At 36.1% G+C, this 24,162-nt stretch overlaps 1 protein-coding gene across 1 annotated transcript in view; it reads left to right on the top strand.

Annotated features, from left to right (window-relative positions):
* Positions 1 to 24,162, top strand: part of MAP3K19 (mitogen-activated protein kinase kinase kinase 19) — an 81,082-nt gene that overhangs the window by 21,849 nt on the left and 35,071 nt on the right. Inside the window, exons 3-6 of the mRNA XM_044669133.1 lie at positions 3,054 to 3,169; positions 7,196 to 7,292; positions 18,568 to 18,652; positions 21,068 to 21,336. Coding sequence (XP_044525068.1) covers positions 3,054 to 3,169; positions 7,196 to 7,292; positions 18,568 to 18,652; positions 21,068 to 21,336 — 567 coding nt within the window. The remainder of the gene's footprint in view (positions 1 to 3,053; positions 3,170 to 7,195; positions 7,293 to 18,567; positions 18,653 to 21,067; positions 21,337 to 24,162) is intronic.

Genomic DNA, 24,162 nt, shown 5'->3' on the forward strand with positions numbered 1-24,162 from the left:
CTTCAGCCTGGGCAAGGACTATAGAACTGAGTCCCTGCTCTGCTTTTGTGATGAGAGCCATATAGTCACTTTTATTTTTGTACAGCTTCTTTTTTACTTTTTTATTTTTTAATATTTTTCCATGTTTCCATGATTCATTTTCTTTCCCTCCCCTCTTCCCTCCCTGCTCCCAGAGCCAACAATCAATTCCATTGGGTTGTACAAATGTTGACACTTGATACCTAGTTCCATATTATTCATTTTTTGCTATTGAGTGATTTTTAAAATCTTAAACCCCAAATCACATACCCATATATACATGTGACATATAGTCACTCTTTGTTTATGAACTTATTCCTCACTCAGTTAGGGCCCATGATCCTTCTCTCATCCTCTCGCTGTAAGTCCCTTCTTCAGAGTGCCCTGAAATTATGACTTAAAGCTAGATACTAGGTGACAGAGCTGCCAGATGGCATATGTCCTCGAATCCTAAAATAGTTCAGGGATCCATTTCTTTCTTTGGAATTCCTTCCTGACCTGTGCCCAGTCTCAACCCATTTTTAGTCTCTCTGTGTTGGAAAATTCCTTGCATTATGCACCTGGCCAAATCTCACTCTCAATGCTCTCAGCCTCCACTCTGTCTGTTTCCATAAGCTTCCCTGGACAGGGAAAAATTACACCCTTTGACTTTTTCTTGGATTTTTCCATTAAAATTTGTTCTGATATATTTTCTAGATCTGTGTGGAGGAACTGTAATGAAGGAACCAGGCTGAACTTCTTACTACTCCATCATCTTGACTGCACCCTATATTTTCATCAAAATCTTAAATATCTCTAGATATGAGATTTTTTATTTTAGTTAAGCTTTTTAAAAATTATGCTAATACTTTCCCTAAGAATTAGACACAACTGAACAACCAAATAACAAAATGCTGAACTATTCTTGCAATACCGGCAATAAATCCAACTTAGTTATAATGATTTAATTTAGGAGGGCATGTTACTATAGCCTCTGATGACATTTATCTGTAGTTCTCTTTCCTTGATATATCCCTCCATGATTTTGTTATCGTGACTCTATTTACTTGCCAGAAAGAATTTGGCAGAGTTCCTCTTTTCTCCATTTTTGAAAATTGTTTCTGTAGCATAGAGAGTATTTGGTCTTTATACATTTGATAAAATTCGCTTGTAAATCTAATTCAGGAGTTGCTTTTTACTCCTTTTTGGGAATTCATTTGTTAAGGTGTTTAATTTATCTTTTTGAGAGTAGAGACTACTAGAACTAGCTGTGCAGGACTGGTAGAATCTGAAAGGATGGGTCCCTCTGTTTTTGCCCCAAGATCTTAGACCCTTCAGCTCCTCTTTCCTGCACTTCAGATTCCCCTGACCTATATTTCTGAGTTGCTATGATAACCTTCCTCTTGCTGAAGAGTTTTGGGGAGATTATTGATGTCAAACCTTTTGAAGTTCTGGAAATATGCCCCTCTACACACCTTGGATTTGGGGAATTGGGAGGCTGACAGGAATACTTTTTTGCAGTAAAAGCCTATGCCTTATCTAGGGCTGGTTGGAGCAAAGGTAAAGATTGCTTTATATTGGTAATTGTTACTCCCTTTGCCTAAAGCTTTGCTATAATATTTCTATGTAGAACTTTTTAAATGAGTGACTAGAACAGAGAAGAGAAAATTATCTTAAGGATATATAGAAAAAAAGAAAATAGGGCTAAGAAAAAAAGAAAATAGGGACTGCTCACATTAAACACATTGTTTTAGAAAAAGGACAATTGCCCTTGATGGTCTGGCTATTTTTTATGTCTTCAGTTCAATTCAATAAATATTTCTTATGCGCCTGCTATGTGCCAAGCACTGTGTTAAGCCCCAGTGATATAAATTTTGAAAAGAGAGATAGTCCCTTCTCTCAAGGAGTCTATAATCTAATGAGGGAAAACCATACACAGTAGGAGCATCTTGTTCCATGCAGTTGCAAACGACTAGAATTGCAAATGGAAAATGAAATGCAAGTACAAGTTCTGCCCTCCATAAAGGAAAACTTAAGGAGGAATTTAGTGCTTCACCTTCCAGCCCTCTAATCACACGGGGGATTCCAGCAGTTACATTGTCTGTGACTTATTATTGGGAACAAAATGATGTGCTTCCAAATTTCTGCACCCTAGGGCAAAGCCCCATTTGTCTTAATTCCAGTTCTGCCATCTATTCTTCAAGATGTAGTTTATGTGCTACTTATTTCATACCTCTTGTAATTTTCCTGGCCCAACTCTGATATTACTATTTTCTGAACTCTTATAGTACTTATAATCAATAACATTATCTAGTACTTAGTTGTATTTTGTCTTGAACTATTCTCTTATTCTTTGAAATATATTCATATTGTCTCTTTAATTGGATTGTAAGCTCCTTGTTGGCAGAAAATCTGTGTTCTACTTCTGTTGTCTTTCTTTCCTCAAAGAGTCTAAGAACTAGAATCATAGCGTGGTTTGCAAGAAATATTTTTATAGGGAATAGTTAATGGAGAGATGAACTTGGAGTCAGGGAAACTTCATTTTGAATCCTTCGTCAAAAACTCAGTAGTTGGGTGATGATGAACAAGTCATTTATTCTCTCTCAGCATCAGTTTCCTCATTTGCAAAATGGGGGTGAATAACAGCACCTACTTCAAAGGATTTTTTGTGAGAACCAGGTAAGAAAATATTTGCAAAGCACTTCACAAACTATTATATAAAGTACCTGCTCTTATTTCTCAGGTCCTAAATCTCAATTTTCTTCAGTTTATGTCAGCAGTTATTTCTGGTCCTTTTTGTTTATAGTCCAACTTCTAGAACCATTTCCTATGCCCCTACCCCATTTCAAATACCTTGAATTTGTTTCTGTGAATCCCAGCATGTGAATACTATAAACCCATCAAACTTCTAGACCTGTCCATCAAACTTCAGAGAGTACTATGGGATACAAAGTACCTCCTGTGAGGCTGCTAGAAGCATCTTAGAGAAAAGTTTTTAAAATTAGAAATAAATTAATTAAAAAATTAAAAAGTGCTAATATGCTTTTCCTTGGCAGAAAGACATCCTGAATCATTGCTTGACATTTGTCATGAAACGGATCCTTCTGAATGTGAAACACTGATGACTGCCAAAAGCCAAAACATCATTTTGCAAAGCATAAGCAGCAGAGAGGTAAGGTGTTGCATTAAAAAACAAACATCTATAACTGAGCTAATTTAAAATGTGTATAGAAAAGCACATTAGAATTTGGACCCCAAAGCTTAATATATCAGGAAATGTTCCTAACAATTCAGCAGTGGAGAAACTAATATGAGCCATGATTAAAACACTGGGAAAAGAATCAAAGCTGTTGGGGGTTCAGTTCCAGATCATTAATTATTGTTTTGTTTTGATTAAGTTAACTGTGCCCAAATATCCATGTAATCCGCCTTCTGTGTGAGGATGTTGAGTCAAATGAATGTTAAAGAATAATAATGTAGCATCTTAGTGTGCTGTTACAAAAACAATTATAACAAAGATCCTCAAATTGTCAATCATAAAATTCTACCTGGCCCATTATTGGAGGAATAGCTTCCTTCCAGCTTCTTCACCCTCATTTCAGGGAGTGACACAAAACTTCAAGCATGAATGGCTCTCTGCCACCCCAACCCCTACCATTTCTATCCTTTCCACCTGTCTTGAGCTGGAAAGGTCCTAGGAGACAATTTAGAACAGCCCCCACGTTTTACAGATGAGGAAACCAAAGCCGGAAGAGAGTGATTAATTTACTTGCCTAAGGCCACAGGTAAGACCTGATGGAAGTAGGATCTCAAGGTTTGAGAGAATAATTTCTCCCTAACAAAAGGCTATGAACCCCTACTTTACAGATATAATATTACTACCATCAGAATTTTAAAAACTGACCAAAACAGAAAAATTATAGCTCGATCTTTGACAGTTAAAAAAATTATTTTCACAAAGGTGATACACAAAAAGCTTTTAAGTAGTGTCAGTCTATTTCATCGTATTTTACTTTGTAAATTCTAATAATTATAATTGCATAGTAGTACTTTTTTGTCTCTTTTTGGGCATTAGGAATTTCTTAGTAGACTCAGTAAAATATGTATGGTTTCATTTTTACAGTATTGCTCCGAGGGGAAATGAAAGTCATAAATTGTTATCAAGTGATCAAATAAAAACACATTTACTTTTCCAAAAGGTTCAGCTGAGAAAAAGCTGACCTGGGAAGGTCACAAAATTTGCATGTAAAAGGAAACCTTTGATCCCATAACAGCCCATTTATATGCTTAATACCTTAAATTGAGGTCTAAATCATTAAAAATTTTAGGATAAAATTTTACCATTACATTAGCATAATCCAGGGAAAATGTAGACTTATTAAAGTTAAATGAATTATTGATTGAGGCCATAGGTCAAGAGTTTGCCAGATAAAGGTAGACTTTGTAAAAGCCTTGTAAAAGAACATGGTGGTGATTCGGGGTTGTATGAAACTAGAGGAATTAGCATCAAGAGACTGGGGTTCTGGTCCCAGCCTTTTCACCAACATTTTGACCTTGGACAAGACTAATCTCCCAGAAGACTATTGTGAAAAGAAAAAAAAAATGTGAAAATGAATGTTTTGAAAATCAACACAAGATGTTGTTACAGTTAAGCCTTTATGAATTAAAAAGGACTAGATTTTAAAATGTCATTACACATTAAATATTATTTCCCTACACTTTGTGACATAATTAAATTTCGATACTTAAAAAAACTACTGATTTCATCAAATAATCAAAGAAGTTTGGAATTTCTGCTATGGAATAGATCTCAGTGAATTTCTATCTAACTCATACCTAAAGAGGTATGAAAAACCTTCTAAGACGTATCATATAACCTTTGCTTAATGACCCCCTAAGGAGAGGAAACCCATTATTTCCAAAGATAGCTCATTTTTATTTTGGATTGCTGTGATTATTAGGCAATTTTTCCATTCAGCAAGGCTAAATTTGTCTTTTTTTCAGTGTGGCTATTCCTTTTCCATTAATGCAGATTTCAGCCCCTTAATTGATGGTCTTTATGACTTGCTCCGGCCAAAGGTATTCATCACTGGGTGAGGAATCTTCTGTTAACAAGCTTCTTGGAACTTAGTTAAACTGGTCTTTAGATGAGGGACAATTTTTCTTCCCTGGACTCATGTCCTTGAAGCCTTTCCAGTTTTCCATAACTGAAGTTAAAACAAAGAAAGGAAACCTTTATAAATTCTGTCCATAGGAATCACTAGATGAAACATCAAAACCTTGGGAAAGGGTGGGATGGAGGAAGTTTACTGTTTGAAGGGATTTAAGTATTTGGCAGAGGATACCATCTGTTCTTAGGGAAATGATTTTATGAAACTCCTCCCTTTAAACAGATGGCTAGTAAAGAATAGAAAAGCATCTTAGTGATGGAGACTTTATGAAATATCACTTTAAGTATGATGTAGAACTATTATAGTTCTAAGGATGGAAAGCAGAACAAGATAGTAATAATTTCACTAATAGCAATCTTTCAAAGAAGTTTTACTAATGGGAAAAATATCATTAAGAAAATATTTCTTCTTTAGAAGAGCCCAGAGTACTTTCCATAAATGATGCTGTTCTCATTGGTTTTGTTTTTCAAGACTCTCCTTAGCTTTGTTTTCCATTTTGAATGAGAGGCAGGCACCAGGTTACAGTAGATGGAGAGTCAGCTTTGGCACCCACAAGATTTGGATTTGAGTGTTGCCTCTGACACACACTATCTATCCCGGAACACAAGAGTGTTATTGTTCTTGGTGTTCTAGACTTCTTTGTAAGACTCTAAATTGGAGAAAAGGTGCTGATGTGCTTTGGTGGAAGGAGTTTGATATATAGATGAAATCATAAGTCTTATCCTTATTTGTTAAGCCAGTGATATCAAACTCATATAGAAACAAGGGCCACTAAAATGGCCCATAAAATGTTTGTAAGAGAGACAGCTGGGTAGCAGAGTGGATAGAACATCAGGCCTGGGCTCAAATCTGGTCTCACATACTTCCTAGCTATATGACACTGGGCAAGCCACTTAACCCTGATTTCCTAGGCCTTGCTACTTTTCTGTCTTAGAATTGATACTAAAACAGAAGGTAAGGGTTTAAAAAATGTATGTAAGGATCCCTGCAGGCCACATATTCATTTATAAAATCATATTAATATTACCTATATTAATTATTAATTTTATGGTACATTAATATTGCCTATACTTTATACATCATATATAATGCTCATATTAATATTACCTATACTTTATATAATCTATATAATACTGGTTTATTTATTTTGCTAAATATTTCCCAATTACATTTTTTTTTAACCCTTACTTTCTGTCTTAGAATCTGTGAATTGATTCCAATGGAAGAAGGTAGCAGCTAGGCAATGGGGATTAAGTGTCTTGCCCAGTGTCTCACAGTTAGGAAATATCTGAGGTCAAATTTGAACCCAAGACCTCCAATCTAAGCCTGAATATCAATCCCCTGAGCCACTAGCTGTCCCCTCAATTTAATCTGCTTCACACACTTGAGAATGTTGCACACCATGTATTTGACATCTGTGTTAGAAGATAAACCTGAATTCCAGAAAGGTTCTGTGATGATTTTTTTTTTTGGTCAGAGATTAAATTAAATTTAAATCTGTAATGAGGTGTCAGTTTAATGCTGACGACCAGTTATTAGGTCTGACACTACCAGAGCAGTTAATTATAAGTAAGCCCAGAAGGTGAGGAGAGAGGAAGGAAATTGCTAACTAAAGAACTCAAAAATGCTTTTTCCAGGAGATAATTTTTTTTAAAAGAACAACAAAAAAAGATTTGACCCTTCTGTATTTCTCACTGACACTGGCAAATGGATCTCTTAGAGCCACCCACTCACATCTCTCTCATGGCAGTTCAGTAGCCCACATGCTGTAGAAATGAAATAGAAAATACTAATTTCAAGGTGCCTGGGTGATCTGGCACTGATCTTAATTCTTACTTATGTGATTATAATTCACAGCTAGCAGTCATTATTTGCTCCAAGGCAGTTGGACCCTAGAACCCTATTGTGCTATTGAATCTATGATATCTGCTCAAGTTTCAGAGAAAAATCTACAAGTTTCCTCTGTCCAGTAAAGTGTTTTTTTTTTTAAGTATAAATGAAACTTTTTTTAAAAAATAAATTTTCAGGAATCTGACCAGGATGAAGATTTTAGTTATTCTACATGGACCAGTGAAGATGAAATCCCAAGTGAGGAAATACAGGATTATGGGAATAAATCAAAAGGTATAGTATCTACAAGGTCATGGATATAAAGGTTTTTTTGCCCAACATCAAACAGGTAGAGTCAGAATTTGAATGAAAATCCTTAAAGTGTAGCACTTTCTATTTTCATATTATGCTCAATCCATTCTTACATCCATGGTGAATATTTAATCAGTGTATACTTTCCCTGTTCCACTCCCTGCCCCCACCCCAACTGTGAGATCTTTCTTTTGACCCTTCTCTTTATTCCATCCCATGTCTATTCAGGCAGTTATTATCGGTTCTATTTCTCTTATGTCTTATCACAAATTCTAACTTATTTTCTAATTCTAATTTTTCCATCTACTTTTCTGGTAGAATGCAAATTTTTATCTTATCCACTTATCTTTTTTATTTTTTATGATGTCTTGGGCAATTTTCAAATGTACCATGCTCACACCAATCCTCAAAAAGTTATTGCACTCCACAAAGTATGATCCTTCTCTTTTCCTGCTGCTTCATCTATAAACATATTGGATGAGTTATTTATTCCAAGTTCTTCAAATTCTTCTCAGAACATCTTTCTTTTACTTCAGCCACTTCAGACAAATTGCTACCATGAATGTTCCCAAAAGCATATAGTTTTATGTAGATTTTTCTCTTGTTTTAATTATATTCATTCAGTTTCCTCTTTACTAGTTTCACTTGGTCTGGGCTCTTCCCAAGACAAAAATTAAATTAGGTCCATTTAAAACTGTTAGAGTCATTGGTTTTGAAATAAGCTAAGTAGAATAAGGAACTCTTCTTGACTATGTAAAATCATAATAACTTTCAAAACCAAGTTCTAAAAGTTTGAATGTTTTTCAGTGGTCTTCTAAAAGGATAATTGACCACCTTAGGGATAATGCTTTTATGTCATTAACAACCCCCTTTTTGATGTATTGATACTTCAATTGAATTTCAGTAGGTAAGATTTCACATTTAGGTCATAATGTATAAAATAGCTTCAAAAAGTCTTTTCTGCAAAACTTTTAAGTTTTGAAGATTCTAAATTTTATCTTTCAAACTTTAATAAGAAAGTTTTTTTAAAAAGAAAAGCCTTTAAGGCTTTAAGGTTCATAAAGTACTTTATATATGTATATTATATATATGTTAACTTGATCCAATAACTGAGAGTTAGTACTATAGGTGTTATTTTCTCCATTGTACAGATGAGGAAACTGAGGTTCAGAGAAGCTAAGTGATTTTTGTAGGGTCACATAGTTAATAAATTCCAGAAGCTGAATTTAAAACTAGATCTTTCTTGATTCCAAGTCCAGTCCTCTTTCTATGATACCATAGTGACTCTTGAGTAACTTAGAATTTGTGCTAGGTAGAAAGATCAGGGTTTGAGTTCCCAGCTCTCCCATTTACTAATTATGTACCCACACAAATTACTTAACCTTCAGATGTTCAGTTTCCTGGTCTGTAAAATAGGGGCAAGTTGCAATGATTAGACAAATTCCCAAGTTGAGAGAAAGGGCAGAAAGGCAAAGAAATTGTAGGCTGAATTAGGAGAATAGTTGTGAGTTAAAAAGTCAGGACTGGTATTAGGGTGTCTGTAGACCCCAAGACCTAAGATACTGAGAGCAGTGGGAAGATTGGTCGCCAGAATAAGAATTCAGGTCTGGGGAGTCTGTATTCAATCAGCAGACCAAAATTCAGGGCAGGTAGGGGAGCTAACTGATCCTCCAAAGGATCATCTTTTCACTGAAGCTATTTGCATTCCCTGTTTGTGACAATTTTCATGCCTTCATGACAATGAGTGGGGTCTGCCAAGCCTCCTTCTGACAGGTCAAGGTTTCAATGACTATTAAAATCCTTTGGTCTGCCTACTTCAACAGAGTGGCCAAAAACAAAGCAAAACAAACAAACAAAAAAATCCACTTTCCAATACCTCCCAAAAACAAAGCGTGTACACAGAACTCTGCAAACTATTGGTCAGAACAGAGGCCACGCTTTTCCCTCTTCTAGGGCTGGCATGAAACCTAAATGTGACCTAGTACTCAGATTATCTTTCATCAAAAGGAAATATTTCCAACCCAAGTGGAAAAATTAAGAACTCATCTGAGTACCAATCTTCATCCTTCATAAACTTTAGTGCAAGACGCCAACTGGCCTTTGTTCTGTTCATCATCCACAACATTTCATCTCTCATTCTTTAGCTTGTCTCCAAGGTGGTAACTCTTCATCTCCACCTTTTGGTTTCCTTTAAGACACAGGTCAAGTTCCACCTTCTGCAAATTCCCTTTCCTGGCCCCTAGTAAAGCTGTTGGTGTTTTCCCCACCCAAGGTTGCCTCGTATCTGTTTTATATATACTAATACCTATCCCTGTTTGAAGGAGAGCTCCTTGAAGGCAAAGAGTTGATTCACTTTTAAATTTGTATCCCTAGCATGGTGCTTAGTATACAGCAGTCATTTAATATTAAGATAGTTGCTGATTGATTCTTTGATTGATTTTGGATGGGAAAGACTATCTTCTGAAACTGACTCAACCTGATTTTTTTGGGTGGCCTGGAACAATGATTTCATGAGTATGAAGGAGCTCCTTGTGGGGTGCTCCCTATGTGAAATCTCCCTGCACAGAAGCAGATAAGTAGTTTAACTGTAACCTAGGGTTAGATCACTGAGAGAGTCTTTGAGAAGCTAATCACTTGCCTCTAGTCATAGGTAATCAGAGTCATATCCTCAATTTAGATCTTCCTAATTTCTTTCTTTTAAAAAATTGATATAAATCATGTAACCATGGAAAAATACTCTAAAAATTAATTGATTAATTAATTAGTTTATTCAGTCCCTTCCTTCCCTACACCACAGAGAGCATCATCTGGCAAAATATATAGATTAAAAAAGATAGATAGATAGATAGATAGATAGATAGATAGATAGATAGATAGATAGATTATATCTGGTGCTTCCATTTATCAGTTCATTCTCTGGAGGGAAACATTCCCAAGTTATTCTTCAAATATTAAATCTGTAGATGTATATGATGTTCTCTTGGTTCTACTCATTTCACTCTTCATTTTCTTATATAGTTCTTTCCAAGTTTTCAAAAAATTAATCTGCTCATTGTTTCTTATGGCACAGTAGTATTCCATCACAATTATGTACCACGATTTGTTTGGCCATTCCCCAATTGATGGACATCCCCTCAATTTCTAGTTCTTTGCCACCTCAAAGAAAGTTGCTACAAATATTTTGAAACAAAAAAGTTCTTTTTTCTTTTTCCCTGATATTCTTGGGAAACTCAGCAATGGTACTGCTGAGTCTAATGATATACATAGATTTAAAGCTCTCTGGGCATAATTCCAAATTGCTCTCCAGAATGATTGGATCAGTTCACAGTTCTACCAACAAGATTTTCACGTCCTCACTTTCCCCACCCCACCAACATTTGTCATTTTGTCCTTTGTCATGTTAAACAATCTGATGGGTGTGAGATGATAACTCAGAATTGTTTTGGTTTTCATTTCCCAAATCAGTAGTGATTTGAGCCACTCCTCTCTCTTGGCTCTTCTCTTTCTTGCTTGCTAGATAGTTCACAATTCCTTTGTTGAATCATCATTTATATGCTGCCCTCTAACTATGGGTGTACCACAAGATTCTTTCCTGCCCCCCCCCCTTTTTTCCTCTCTACACTCTTACTCTTGGTGATCTGTTCAGTTCATGTGGGTTTAATTATTTTTCTCCGTGCTGGTGACTTCCTGATCTACATTTCTAGCCTCAGTAGCTCTTTAAAGTTCAGTCCCATGTCACCAACCGCCTCCTGGACATTTCAAACTACATATGCTGGAGGCATTTCAAACTCAACATAACCAAAACATAATTCATTATTTTCCCTCACAAATAACCCCTCTTTCAAACTTCTCTCTCTGTTTAGGGCACCACCAAAATTCTAATCATCAAAATTTGTAACCTCTGGGTCATCCTTGGTATTCACTCTCACTCATGCTATGTATCCAGTTGGCTTCCAAATGTTATTGTTTCAATGTCTACATTTCTTGTGTCAGTTTTCTCCTCTACTCACATGGCCACCTGTTTCATCGCCTATCATTTGGACTATTACTGAGGATTCAAATTGCCAAGATAATCATGTACTCACAAGAGAATGGGATAGATACAACAGATGTTGTAGAGGTAGAATTGACAAGACTTCATTGGATATGAAGGGTGAGGTAGAGAGAGGAGCCAAGCATACTAAGTGAGATTTTGAACTTGGGGAATTGGAAGGATACTGATACTCTTGAAAAAAAAAAGTAGAGAAGTTCAGAAGGTTTGGAGAGAAAGAAAGTGAGTTCTATTTGGGACATGTTAAGTTTGAAATGTCTATAGAACTTTTTGTTAAAAATATTCAATAGGCAGTTGGATATGTGGGACAGAGATTCAGGAGACTGTCCAGGACTGGATATATAGATCCAGGAGCCATCAGATAGGACAATGGAACCTGTAGGAGTTAATGAGGTCTCCATGAGAAAATGGGCCAAAGACAGAGTTTTAGAATACATCTAATTAAGGGACATGATCTGAATGATCATCCAGAACCAGAAACTAAGGAATTATCAGAGAGATAAGAGAAAAATGTCACAAAGCCCCAGAAATGCAAGGGTATCCAGAAAATAGTCAACAGTGTTAGAGAGGTCAAGAAGAATTAAAATTGGAAAAAGGCCCTCAAATTTGGCAGATTCCCATGGATCTTGTCTCCTTCTTGATATATTGGCCCCAGGTACTGTCCCTTTCTCTCTCTTATCTCATATCTTCACAAGACCATCTGAAAAGGCCCACTGTCTCAAATTCCAGTGCATATAGATTTCTTTTCTTAGTTCCTATTTATACTTTCTCTATTACCATTTTTTTGGATGAACTGATCCAGCTCCTCTCTCTTGCCCCAGTTCTCCTTCCAATAATTTTCTGAGTGTCATTTGGATCTCAGAAAGATTTATGTGAACATGGGTAGCAAATATTCTGTAAGCTATCCCACAGTGGCACACCCTGAACTCACTCATGATATTCTACACCACTTACTAGATAGAGTAACTATTTGGTAGAGTATTGAGAGGGTAGCGTTCAGAAAGGAGTCATTTAAACTGAACTAATAAATAATACCCTGTATGGTGTTTTGATCTTTAGATGTCACTTTTAGATGTTACCTAAAACAAGTAAGATTTGCAAATAGAAGCTTGTGAGCTATTATAAATGGCTCCTTAAATAAATATCTGTAGCTTTATCGGTTAAAACAAATAGATAAATTCTTGTGTGTTGACTCATTTCATTAATACATACACATTTATTGTCTTTGAATTGCTAGTCTTGGAACATAGTCTCATGAGAATGGACATTTATTTTATCTTATCTTTATACTGAGTCTCCTAAAACATAAAAAAAAGAAAATATTACCATATGCAAACAGGACAGAAAAAAAGATTATATATGAAGCTACAAATCTCTATTATGCACAACTTGCTTTTTTTTTTTAAAGGAGATAATATTACTTTCAAAGTTGTGCTTATCTGTGTTTCAAACTTTCTTGTTTTCTTTTGTGCTTTAAAAATTATTTTGGTGACTTTTCCCCTTTATTTTCTTCTTTTTTTCCCCATTGTTAACACTACTGAAACCAGGACCTCTTGTCTCCAGGTTTAGTGCTCTATCCACTGAACCATCTAGCTGCCCCTTTCTTTCTCTCAAAATCCATCCCACTTCTAAACTTTCTTATTTCTATCAAAAAATAGCACCACCTTTCTAGTTTTCCAAGTTGTAATCTTTGCATTATTTTTGACCTCTTGCCCTTCTCCCAACATATATATTCAATTGCCAGTTCATGTCATTTCTACTTCTACACGGTATCTCATAACCTACCACTTATTTTCATTCACACAGCTACCACCTTAGTTTAGGTTCTCACCACCTCTTATCTAGCTTATGGCAAAAGCCTTCTAATTGATTTTCTTTCCTTGAGTCTCTCCCTATTCCAGCCCATCATCCATACTACTACCAAAATGAATTTCTTTAAGCACATGTCATTCCCCTACTAAATAAATTCCATTGTCTCTAGATAAAACAAAAATTTCTCTCTCCCAGCTTTTAAGACCCTTCACAATATGACCTGTGTGTCTGTCTTTCCAGTCCTATTATGCCTTGTTTTGTTGTTGTTCAGTCTTCATGACTCCATTTGGAGTTTTCTTGACGAAGATAGTAGGTGGCTTACCATTTCCTTGTCCAACTCATTTTACAGATGAGGAAACTAAGGCCAGCAGGATTAAGTGATTTCTCTGTGGTCACATAGCTAGTAAGTATCTGAAGCCAGATTTGAACTCAGGAAAATGAGTCTTTCTGATTCCAGTCGCAAGTGGACAGTGTTGGTGACATGATTGAGATGAATGAGAGTAATCGGGTTTTCAGCCAGAGCCAGGGATTGCTCTGGTCAGCTTTTTGGGCTGTGTTTATTTTATACTCTTTGAGATCACACATAAAGTTGGCATGGAAATCCATTCTCACCATCCATCTTTTTCTTAGAGACAATGTGTTTTTACTTTCTATTTTATTGATTTCTCCTTTAATTTGTATAATCTCTAATTTGGTCTTTAGCTGTGGATTTTTAATTTGTTCCCTTATTAGTTTTTTAATTTGCATGCCTAATTCATTGATAATTGTCCTCTCTAATTTGTTAATACATGCACTCAAGGATATAAATTTCCTCCTGAGTACTGCCTTGGCTGCATCCCACAGAGTTTGGTAGGATGTCTCATCATTGTCATTCTCTTCAATGAAATTATGATTGTTTCTATGATTTCTTCTTAACTAACTGGTTTTGGAGAATCATATTATTTAATTTCCAATTAGTTTTTGATTTGTCTGTCCATGTGCCCTTACTAATTATTATTTTTATTGCATTATGATCTGAGAAGGTTACATTTATTATTTCTGCTCTTTTGCATTTTTTTTTACCCTTATACTTCGGTGTATTATCTCATAGGTGGAAGATTGGTAAGGGTGGGCAATGGGGGTCAAGTGACTTGCCCAGGGTCACACAGCTGGGAAGTGGCTGAGGCCGGGTTTGAACCTAGGACCTCCTGTCTCTAGGCCTGACTCTCACTCCACTGAGCTACCCAGCTGCCCCCTCTTTTGCATTTTTTGCAATGTTTCTATGCCCTATTACATGGTCAATCTTTGTGAATGTACCATGTGCAGCTGAAAAGAAGGTGTATTCCTTTTTGTCCCTATTTATTTTCTCCACATCTATTAAATCTAATTTTTCTAGGATTTCATTCACCTCTCTTATCTCTTTCTTATTTATTTTTTGTTTTGATTTATCTAGATCTGAAAGAGGAATATTTAGATCTCCCACTATTATGGTTTTACTATCTATTTCCTTCTTGAGCTCAGCCAGTTTCTCCTTTAGGAATTTGGATGCTATACCATTTTGTGCATACATGTTGAATACTGTTATTTCCTCATTGTCTATACTGCCTTTTATCAGGATGTAATTACCTTTCCTGTCTCTTTTAATCAGATCTATTTTTACTTTGGCTTTGTCAGAAATCATGATCACCACTCCTGCCTTTTTTTTCTCATTTGACACCCAAAAGATTTTGCTCCAGCCCTTGACCTTAAACCTGAGTATATCCACCCACCTCATATGTGTTTCTTGTAGACAACATCTGGTAGGATTTTGGTTTCTAATCCACTCTGCTATTTGCTTCCATTTTATGAGCAAGTTCGTCCCATTCGCATTCAGAGTTATAATTATCAGTTGTGTATTCCCTAACATTTTGGTATCCTCTCCTAGTTCTACCCCTTCTTCTTATGCTATTTCCTTTTAAACCTGTGGTTTGTTTTAGACTAGTCCCCCTTGTCCCCTCCCTTGATTTACTTCCCTTTCCACCCCTTCTCTTATTATTCCTCTCTTTTTATTTTTTAAGGCCTAATGAATTCCCTCCCTCCTCTCCTCCTCTCCCTTTTTTGATCTCCCCACTCCCCTGCTCCCCTAGGTTAATCCCTTCTGACTTTCTCAGTAGGGTTAGTTAGAATTCTATATCCCAATGGATATAGGTACTGTTCCCTCTCAGGATTAATTCCACTGAGAGTAAGGTTTAAATATTACCTCTTAATGTTCTCTTCCTGTCCTTCTTATAATAGTGTTCATCCCCTCCCCTTCCCATGCTCTCTTTGTGTGGTAGAATATCCTATTTTTCTTATTCATTCAAGTTTCTCTTGGTGTCATCTACTATTCACCCCCCTTTTTTCCCCACCCTGTCTCATCTTAGACCATTTAGTGCTCCAACCTCTCCCTAGAAGAATAATTCTTCTAATTACTATAATATTGAATACAGTTTTTGAAAATTATACTTAACATTTCTCCATATAGGAATACAAATAATTTGATCTTATTAAAGCCCTCAAAGAGGCAAATTTAAAAAGAAGAGTTTTCTTTTTTCCCCCTCTGTTTCTTATTTACCTTTTCATGTTTCTCTTGGTTTTTGTGGTTGTATCAAACTTTCCATTTAGTCCTGGTCTTTTCTGTGCAAATACTTGGAAATCTTCTATCTTGTTGAATGCCCATACTTTCCCCTGGAAGTATATAGTCATTTGTGATGGGTAGGTGATCCTTGGTTGTAGACCCAGTTCTTTTGCCTTTCTGAATATCATATTCCAAGCCTTGTAGTCTTTTAGTGTGGAGGTTGCCAGATCCTGTATGGTCCTGATTGGTGCTCCTTGATATCTGAATTGTCTCTTTCTGGCTTCTTATAATATTTTTTTCTTTTACTTGGAAGTTCTTGAATTTGGCTATTATATTCCCGGGGGTTGTCTTTTCATGGTTTAGTGTAGAGGGTGATCTATGGATCCTTTCAATGTCTATATTGCCTTCTTGTTGTAGAACTTCAGGGCAGTTTTGCTGAATAATTTCTTTTAGTATGGAGTCCAAATTTCTATTAATTTCTGCTTTTTCAGGAAGACCAGTGATTCTCAAATTGTCTCTTCTAGACCTTTTTTCTTGGTCTATTAACTTCTCATTGAGATATTTCATGTTTCCTTTTACTTTGTCAGTCTTTTGACTTTGCTTTATTAATTCTTGTTGTCTTGTGAGATCATTGGCTTCTAATTGCCCAATTCTAGCCTTTAGAGACTGGTTTTTGGCTAAAATCTTTTGGTTTTCTTTTTCAATCTGGTCTATTTGGTTCTTCAAGGCTTTCAGCTGGTCACTTCTGGTCTTCAATTTGCTTATCAATTCATATGATTTCTGAGCCTCACTTTCCAATTGCGAAATTCTGCCTTTTAAACTGTTATTTTCTTGCCAGATCTCTTCCATCTTTCTCATGATCTCAGATTTGAACTCTTCAAGATCTTGTGACCCATTTTCATTTTTTTGGGAAGGTTTGGATGTCTTTAATTGTTTGTCTTCCTCTGTTTTCTGGGTTTTTTTTTCGATACTGCTCCCTATTGTGGGGTCCCTTCTTTCATCTGGATTTTGTTTTCTTGTCCTTTGGAGGTATGCTATATCTGTTGGTAAGAAGAGAAAATTGCCCTGCCTCTACTCTGCCACCATCTTAACCCAGAAGTTCTCTACCTTTTATTTTAATGTGTATTCTACTTTATTTTTATAATTTTACATTTTATCATAATGTTTTACATTTATTCTGTGTATACTTATTCTATGTATATTTACATGTGTATTTGCTATTTCCTTCCATAGAATGTAAGTTCTTTGAGAGAAAACTTACAATTTCTCTACTTAGGGGATAACCACAGTGGCAAAATTATAGATCCTTGAAATATTGAAAAGTTAATATTTAGTGATGGAAGCCTTGGAAAGAACAAGAAACTTTACTATTTTCATAGTAATGCTATTAATCTATAAAGCTTCCTTCTGTATTGTAAAATATTAGAAATACTTTATTGAAATAAATTTGAATGTAAATTGAATAATTTATTGAATTAGAAATTGAAATATTTTATTTGAATAATGAAAATAAAAACTAGATATGGCTTTTCTCATGGCATCATCTTATAACTTTTGATTTAAAAAACAGTACCAGGGGCAATTAGGTGTCTCAGTGAATTGAGTGCCAGGCCTGGAGATGGGAGGTCCTGGGTTCAAATTTGACCTTAGACACTTCCCAGCTGTGTGACCCTGAGTAAGTCACTGAGTAAGTAAGTTATTAAGAACACAATACTATGTATTGATTCTAAGATGGAAGGTAAGGATTTTTTAAATACCTTCCTTTACAATTTAAATCTAAAGGGAAAAAAATTCCTTTTGGAAATGAATACTGTTGATTTATTAAAGTACCCTGTCCTTCTAAGTGTTCAGATAGGATGAATGTGGTGGTGATGAGGTGGAGGTTGTTGAATTGCCTGAGCTTGGAAGTTGAGTTGCAATAGGGCTAAAACTTATTGGTATCTGTACTAAGTGAAACACCAACAGAGCCAATCAGCCAATCAATAAATATGTATCATAGAGAGCCCCTCAGAATGGAGTGCCACAAGGCTGCTTCAGGAGGAGTGAACAGGCTTATGTTGGAAAAACAGAATGGGTTAAAACTTCTGTGCTGATCAGTATTGGCATTGGGCCATGAGTCTCCATAGAAAGATGTGGTTACAAAAAAATTTTGACATTACAAAGAAGTATTAAAATACAGAATGGTACAAGTAGAATGTAAGTTTTTTGAGAGCAGATACTTTTTTCTTTTGTTTGTTTTTTTAATCCTTGGTCCTTGGAATAAGACTTTACCTAAAGTATTGTAGATTTATAACTAGAAGAGATTATGGAGTTTATGAAACTTAATAAATATTCATCAAATTGTTGGTTTAAAAAATATCCAAATGTCTCTAAATGAGGCTGATAGTTGTAACTCAATCAGTGCAGCTTATTCAAGTCACTGTTCATTAAGTACAGATAGCCAGATAACATATGTAGGATATATGTGGTTGAGATTTAGAAACAAGCCTCAAGACTGGGACATAAATCAAAGTTAAAAGGCAATTCTCAGATACTGAGATACTCTACATATAGTAGTTTTCTACTCTAACTTCAACATCTTTAAAACTTGGGAATGCACTTCAAAACTTGGGAATTCTGGCACTAATTCTGAAGATGGTCCTTCAAGACATCTAGAATATATAGCATAGCCAGAATTTTTCTTTAAATCAATAATATATTGTTATACACTACTTGCCTAATGGCCATATTGTTACATTATGTGAAGAAGGATTAATTTGAACAACCAAGAATATGATATTTTTCTATTTTTTCCCAATTGCCATTACATGTTTCTGTAGGTGATGAAATTATCATTACTTTTCAAAGAGAAGATGATAGTCCCCAAGAAATGAGCCAAGTTGACAACGATTTTGAAGCACACAAGTAAGGAAAATCTTTTGGAGTATTTTAAATGGAATTTGCTAGTCCCCCTGTTAAATGTGAAATAATGATAGTTTTGTTTCATTTTGAACTGCATTTTAGTTGTGCAGTCTAAGATATTAGATTCAGTGTTTCCATGGTAGCAGGTACAAATCTCTCATCTAAAGCCCTTACCCAATTCATCCCTCTCAATATACGACCTCTTTTCCTACTTTACTGTTCATTAGAAGCCCCCTTTTCTCCTCTCCTCCTTGCCTTTTGAAATTATAAAAACAAGTTTGTTTCCTCCCATCCTCTGTTATTTTTCTTTTATTTCAAAGACTGATATCAGCCGCCTCTTTTTAAAACATCTATTCAATCCATTTATCCTCTTGATTTCATCTCTTCTTATATTCTTCAGGACCCTACGCCATCCATATTCATTCCCACACTCTCATCTTTACCTATCTACTAGCTCCTCACTAACTGCAAGCATGTTCTGATCTAGTCTTTCCTGAAAATACACACACCACAAATACCCCCACACCATTCCACTGATTCTGCTCTCCTCAAGCTGTGTCCTTCTTCCCCTCTCTTCTTTATGTCTAAACTTCTAGAGGTCATCATCTATACTTCCTACATCCATTTTCTTACTATCTAATCTCTCATCAATCCCCTGTAATCTGATAATATTGTTCATCTAAAAATGCTCATTCCAGAGTCATCATGACTTGTTGGTTATCAAATAAATTTTTTTTTTCATTTCTCTCATGCCCTGATCTTTTTGGATCACTTAATACTGTTAAGCAACCCTAAACTTGTCACAGCTTTGTCCTCGTTCCCCTCCTACTTTTTCAAGCTACTGTTTTTCTGGCTTCTTCACTGTTTTTTTTTTTCTGCTCCCTATTTCTATTGGTGGTACCACATTCTAGTCACCAAGGGTCAAAAATCTGAGAATTATTCTTAATTCTTTCCTTTCTCTGTTCTTTGTAATCCTTTCATCCAATCATTGGTTAAAACCTATTGACTATACCTCCATTATTTAACTTGAAATTCAAGACCCACTACATTCTACTCCAATCTATCTCTCCAACATCACTTCATCACGATCCCTTTAAATTCCATCATACATTTTACATTTTACAGGATCCCTGTGATCCCTGTTGGGGAAGTTAAAAACAAATAAATAAATATTTTAATTCTGTTTTTAAAAAAACACTTAATTTTTTTGGTTGAATTATGTCTTTATTAATAAATGAGGTTTCCAAAGCTACTATATTGAGTCTGGGGGCAGGGAATAAGGTGAAGGGAGATACTTGCTGCTTACACTATATACCAATGCAAGCAAGGTGGGCATAGTGGATAGATGAGAGCAGTAGCCCCATGGCTCCCACATCAAGAAATAGCATTGGATGGCAGGAAAGGAGGGATAAAATTAGAAGGGGAAATATTTTGGCTGGCAGCCCTCCCCTCCCCATTCCCTGGAGGTGGGGAGTACTTTCAGAGAATGATAAGGAAATGGTTCCCATGGACCATCCAATCAAATGCCACCTCTTTCTTGAAGCTTTCCATGATTCCTTCGGTAAGAGTGAACTTTTCCTCCCTGAATCTTGTATTGTAATTATTTGCCTGACATTCATTCCCTACTAGACTTTAAGCACTGTGGACAGTTCCATTCTCAATTTCAAAAGCAGCTGGTCGCTCAGTAGATAGCACCTGCATCTAGAATCAGTCAAATCCATCTTTAGACACTAACAAGTGGTGTAACCTTGGGCAAATCACTTTAACCTCTGTTTGACTCAGTTTCTTCAACTGTAAAATGAGGACAATAATAGACTGTACCTCACAAAATTGCTGAAGGGATCGAATGAGATAATGTTTGTAAAAAATGCTCAGCACAGTGTCTGACATATAATGGGTACTAAAATGCTTATTCCCTTCCTTTCCCTCCCTTTTACATTTCTAGTGCCTAGTACCTCACCTTGCACATATTAGGTATTAGACAAATGTTGGTTGATTTGAATAGAGAGATTTTGCTTTCTATGATCTTCTCTAGCCAAGGGGAGCACTGGAACACACCATATCATTGGTCATGTCCAGCTGGCAGCACCACCTGGACATGCTTCCCAACTGACCACTTATCTGACCTCTATGTGATAGACTTTTTTTAACCCTTGCCTTTCAGCTTAGAATCAATGCCATGTATTGGTTCCAAGGCAGAAGAATGGTAAAGGCAAGGCAATGAGTGTTAAGTGACTTGTCCTGGGTCATATAGCTAGGAAGTGTCTGAGCTCAGATTTGAACCCAGGACCTCCTCTCTCTAGGCCTGACTCTCAATCCACAGAGATACCTTGCTACCTTCTATGTGATAAATTTTTGAGCTAAAAACACCATTTCTTTGGAGACAAGTTCTGAATGAAGTTTTGTTTTCCTTCTTAGTCAGACAATACCAGTGGTGCACAGAAAGTGGGCAAGTGAGCGCTCTATTTCTCTTCCAAATGAAACTGAAATGGTGGAATTCAAAATGAGGCAACAGACTATGTTACCTTTCCTTCTCAAGAAAGAAGAAAACTTAGAGCAGCTGCATGGGGCTGACTTTGGCTTTCTGGTGCCAAGACATTGCTCAGAACCTAATGTTTCCAAGTCTGTAATGGGTAAGAATAGCTTCCAGATTATGAAGGCACAACTTCAACACACTAAATCTGATGGTAAGTCTGGTGGTGTACCTGTTACAAATGTTTTCTTAATAACATAACAAATGAGTTTACTTTTGGTGAATATGTAGGCTATTTGAGTCTAAGTAGCTTAGATATTTTTGTAAATATCATACAACAGATTCTTCTGAACAACCTTTAAAAACATTTCAAATAGATCTTACATAAGGACTAGTTAGGCACTGCTTAGCTAAAGCCATAGGGCCTGTCAATCTGTGCTGTTACCTACTCTTTATCTGCCGTCTTGGTTTGCCGTGGGTTCATCACTTTGAAGATAGTCTGATTTCTTAAGATTTTATTTTCCCCATCACATCTACTCTGAGGAAAACTGTTCCTTAAAGAATTGCTAGTCTTAGAAATGGTCTAAGGGGTTTTCTTAGCAAAGGGAAAAGTTAAAAAGTACCTGATAGGCAAATATGAATTAGCTATGAAATAGGTGGTTTATTTCAACACAGAAAAGGGAATGCTAAACAATAAAGAATCATACAATAATTAGAACCAACTAATAGTAACTTATCATTACTAATAAAATCGATTAGAAGACTAATATTTAATCCTTGTTGAAATCGAAGCAGATTTTTTACAAGGTATCTGATAATTAGTCACATTTTTTTCTCCACTGAGCATTCAACTGATCAGATACCAAACAAGATTTTTCTTGGGGGGGCCTTTTTCTCTGAAGCCAATGTTCTTCCCCTTGCAAATCCAATCCTGCTACTGTTGTTTCAGCCACAACCACTGATAGACTACCAGTAGTTGCAGGCCTCCCAGGACCTTGCCAGGTTCTGCTGGAGGGAAGGAAACACAAAAGGAGAGGCAAGACAGACAAGGATCTCTGGTATGAGCCATTGTTCCAAAGACAGGTAGGGATACCTTGCCTTACCATTTGGTGGGGTTGAGAAAGGACTCTTCCTTTCTCTACCCTACAACTAAAGGCATATCTTGTCTTCTTAAAAGGATCTCCAACCTGGAAGAAATCTCTTTGCCATCAGCTTTTCTGGCCCAGAAACTAATGAAGGGACCCAACCAATGATGAATCATACATAGCTAGAAGCAAGTAGAGAATATCTTTACATACTCCATGGGTGGAAATGGGAACAGATAAAAACATTACATAGAAAAATAAAGTTATAAACTGTATATAACAATTTCATATTCCTTAAATGTTTACTTTTCTTATATTGTAAAAATTAAACTAGGTCTCCAAGTTCATCAATGTGAGTATTCTCTCCAATGATTCAAATCATGGCCACCCATCCTTGTCCTTCTTATATGACTTTTGCCAATGCTCTCCAATAATTTCATCCTTATAGGGTACAATTGAATGACTAAGAGAGAACAAGGAAAAGCTAAGACCTCTGAGGACCTTCTTTCTATTCTGACAATATGAGAATACTGATGGAAAATATGGATTATCTATCAGTTACCTCCTACTGTTGCCATGCAATCAACCCACTTCTTTTTTTGATCTTAAGGACTTTTAAGTAGCTTATTCCGAGTTTCATAGCAACCCATGAAACTATGAATAGTCTGCTAAAAAATCTTAGATTCCCTAAATTAGCATATAGTCTTATACTGTACTGACTATGTAAAGTAATATAGCACATTAAGAATACAAAATCATAGTGATATCATCTAGATGTCATAAAAGAGTCAGGTGTTTTTTGATACCCAAAGTATTTCCTAGGATCTTTATTAGAAAATGCTGAGAAATAGAGTCCTAATGCAGATTGCAGGCATAATATTCCATCCATCACAGCTTTAGTTAGTCTTTGAAACCCATAGCAGTTATGTTTAGCTAATATAGTGAAATCGACATTTTATAGGCAGGTATGTTAGGACCCACAGTGTTAGGAAGTAGAGAGGCATTATGGAAAGACATATTGCGGAATTAGGGTAATATAAAAATATGAAATTATCAATACATTTTTTAAAAGACTTCCAGCAGCTTAAGAGCTCAGCCCATGAGACTCTCTTTAGAAACAATCAAGAGAGGATAGCACAAATTCAGACACACAAAGAAAGTCAGCCAGATAATCAGCCTCCCTAGGGCTTCATTGCTCTTTGACAAAAAAGGTCTCTTCTGACTCCTTTGTTCTCCCTCTTTTCAAACAAATCAATTCTGCAATATAAGAACCAATTTTAGAATTACCAGCCTAAGAACCTGGACTATCTCAGCTAAGTCAGATGAAAGCTCAGCAGACCTGACCTGGCTAGCATTTTTGTGGCAGCAAGGAGAAGGAAACACAAATTAAAAGACCAAAAGATTTTTAAAGAAATTCAGGGAATCGGTTAAGTCATATAGTCAATGCCTTTACATTAATTACATATGTTACATTTATATTAGTTTCTTGATTTCATATGAATTCTCTCCTGGTTCCAAATTGCTACATTGCAAATGTTTTTTTCCACTTTGTCTCATGCCTTGAATAGGCACATGCGATTCACTGATTGAAACCAGCCTGACTTTCCAAATTACCCTCCCTCTCTTCCAATCTTAGACCCTGCCAGACAGAAACTACCCTTCCCTTGCCAGAGATGTGTCCTATCATTGGCATATATCAACTCTGCTCCAGGTGGGACATAAAGCCTAACAACACTATGAATCTCACAAATCCTTTCATCAGGTGGCCAGAGGACCTCTAGAGTATCTTGTCTAATGTTTTAGGACCTTGGGATGCTATGGGATGTAGAAGAAAAAAAGGGAAGGATTTCCTCCTTATCTTCCCCTATTATGGGAGAGGATACAAGAGGAAGTAGGTGCCTCCAGTTTTACAAAGGTAGTTAATAATGATTAGTCACAGATTTGGAGTGGCTGGA

The sequence above is a fragment of the Gracilinanus agilis genome, chromosome 3, assembly GCF_016433145.1.
Source record: "Gracilinanus agilis isolate LMUSP501 chromosome 3, AgileGrace, whole genome shotgun sequence".
Taxonomy (NCBI): domain Eukaryota; kingdom Metazoa; phylum Chordata; class Mammalia; order Didelphimorphia; family Didelphidae; genus Gracilinanus; species Gracilinanus agilis.